This window comes from Aplysia californica, unplaced genomic scaffold, assembly GCF_000002075.1.
Source record: "Aplysia californica isolate F4 #8 unplaced genomic scaffold, AplCal3.0 scaffold00189, whole genome shotgun sequence".
Classification (NCBI taxonomy): Eukaryota; Metazoa; Mollusca; class Gastropoda; order Aplysiida; family Aplysiidae; genus Aplysia; species Aplysia californica.
In genome coordinates, this window is record NW_004797459.1 from 61,299 (window position 1) to 63,829 (window position 2,531).

At 44.7% G+C, this 2,531-nt stretch overlaps 1 protein-coding gene across 1 annotated transcript; it reads right to left on the minus strand.

The window, feature by feature from the left end:
- Window positions 1-1,916: 1,916 nt before the first annotated feature.
- On the minus strand, window positions 1,917-2,512 carry LOC101852022 (the record flags this gene model as incomplete). The annotated part of the gene is given in 2 exon segments (XM_005098667.2): window positions 1,917-2,186; window positions 2,415-2,512. Coding segments are annotated over 2 exon segments (338 nt in total), but the record flags the coding sequence as incomplete, so codon positions are not given.
- Between the last annotated feature and the right edge of the window lie 19 nt (window positions 2,513-2,531).

Genomic DNA, 2,531 nt, shown 5'->3' on the forward strand with positions numbered 1-2,531 from the left:
CACACACACACACACACACACACACACACACACACACACACACACACACACTCACACACGCAGCGTCAAAAGCTCAAGCGCGAAAATACAATGCACGTAGGAAATCACGGGCTGTTAATTCCCAAGTTGTGATGATCATCAAATTTTACTACCTTAGAACATTATTAAAACTACAAAGTTCTATCTGTTCAGTAGATCTACCTAGTTTTGAGAAATTTGACGTCGAAATTTTTAGTTTTTGGAATGCATTTCTTTGCAGCTCTTGATAACAACTCCGAATAATTTTATGATTTTGATAGAGGGAATAGAACGTTTGGTTTCTGATCTCATTGTCTTATTGACTCAAAACGACCCAAAATATTAGCTAGAACTATATATTTGTAAAGTAGTGAACTAGTAACATTTGTTTTGACGACTCACTCTTCAAGTCGACTCACTGGTAGTTCATTTTAGAAGCGGAAAGCTTTGACTTTGATTGTCAGGGTCAACTCAGGCTGGGTAGTTAGATGGCCGGGGGTGTGAGGGGGAGGGCACAATTAGGCCAGTAAACGTTTTACGGCACTTGCAGCATAGTAAGGTCAGATAAGTGACGGAGATTAAAGGTGTTGTAAGAGAGTAACAAACACAATTTTATTTCAAAAAGGGGAGATAAACACGATAGATGGATAAGAGATCAAATCAGTTTTCATCCTCGGGAATCGAACTCATGCCATCTGTGTGCAAAGGAGAAAAACCTTACGCCGTAGACCCAGGTGTTTATGCGTTAGTTACTCTTTCTTACTTTGCTTTCTCCCTGTACTGTTATGTACATAAGGCGGAGAGCAGTCGACGCCAAGCTTTCTCTCCCTGTACTGTTATGTACATAAGGCGGAGAGCAGTCGACGCCAAGCTTTCTGTCCCTGGCCACTTTTTCCAATTTCGGCTCATCTAGGCCTCATCTCTTATTGTACCTCTATAGCTTCCAGTATGTCTTCCTCGCTTTCTCTTTCCAGTTGGTTTCCAATGCCATTTCTGATAGATAAATCTTCTCTTCGGCATTCTCAGAACATGTCCCAGGTATCTCCATCTCTTTTTTATTGTTGTGTTGATATCTTCAATTCCAGCTCTTTCAAACATGTCATTATTTGTAATAAATCCATTCCATTTTATTAATAAAATTATTCGTTAGTACTGGCTGAAAAAAAGTCCAACACTCACAAGTTGTTTATTGGCAAATGTAAAACGAAACTACGCTTGTTTAATGGCCAATGTCAGCGAACAGACGCTACGATATTGAATATTATTAATGTACAGGAATGCCTACGGACGTTTTCGCTTCGCCTTTAAAGATAATCACAGAAAAATAATTCTTTAGAAACATTACACAAAACAGGTCCCACTGTCGTTCCCAGTCCACTAACGAGTAATAATGAATTTGTTTTTGTCTACACAAAGAAATCAGTGAGGAATAATTGTTTACTCATCATTACTGGCTAATAAATATTCCGATAGAAATATAGAAGTGCTTTAAATAGACTTAATTATGGGGCTAGAGTATTTTTGTGTGGATTGTGGGTTCCTATATTTTTGTGGTGGTTACATAATGCGTTTATAATGTGTTTTTGATTAGTAAAAGAGAGAGAAATGGAGGGGACTTGGTGGTGAAGAGAAGGTGGGGGAGGAAGGGGGAAGGGAGGGACGGGGGAGGGGAAGGGTAAAGACAAGTCAGGAAGTAGAAGAGGGGTGGGTGAAGGGGGAGTTGGGGGTATGGAAAAAGGGTGAGGCCCCCTCATTACTTATTATGACTATCATTGAGCCTCTGTAGATGTGACGGGCGGATTTGCGTGCCGGGGTAGGCCCGACGGCGATTTTGCTGCTGGCGCGTGCTGTTTATGGGGACATTGTCGGTAGGGGGGGAGGTGAGCTTAGATGATGACCTGTGGTGCACGCCGCCCGTGGCTCCGCCCTGCGATGACGTCACGCCGCCTCCCGACGTTGAGGCGGTCGCTGCGGCCGCTGCTCCCCCCGAGGTGTCCATGTCTTCCTGCGCCGAGGTGTCGTAGCCGTTGACGGCCCGCGACGATGCCACCACCGTGGTTGGTCCCTGGTTCACGTGGCCCGGGTGGTTGCCTCGCTGGGTGGCAATGGCGTGGGCGGCCGCCGCGTTGGCCTGGTAGAAGCCCTCCAGCCCGTTGTTGAGCAGTAGGCTGAAATGTGAATATTTAAAGTTTGAAAATTGGGAGAGAGAGAGAAAAAAAGAAAGAAAAAGAGAATAAATAAAAGAACGAAAAAGAGTAAAAAGCGCCCAGGACTAGTGACAACTGTTTCGTATTAATTAAAGCTAGTTTTGGCTTGTTTTTTTAGAGCTGTTCCTGATTCAAGTTTATTAGTAAAGACAAAGCCTCTTTTCCAGCACACATGAGGAGACGGCTCACCTTTCATTCTTGTAGCTCTTGCGGGGCGAGCGAGGCCCACGCTCGGAGATCCAGGGCTGGGTGGCCATCTCCGTCAGCACAGACGGGGCCACGTATGTGAAACCCTGCAGGGGGGGG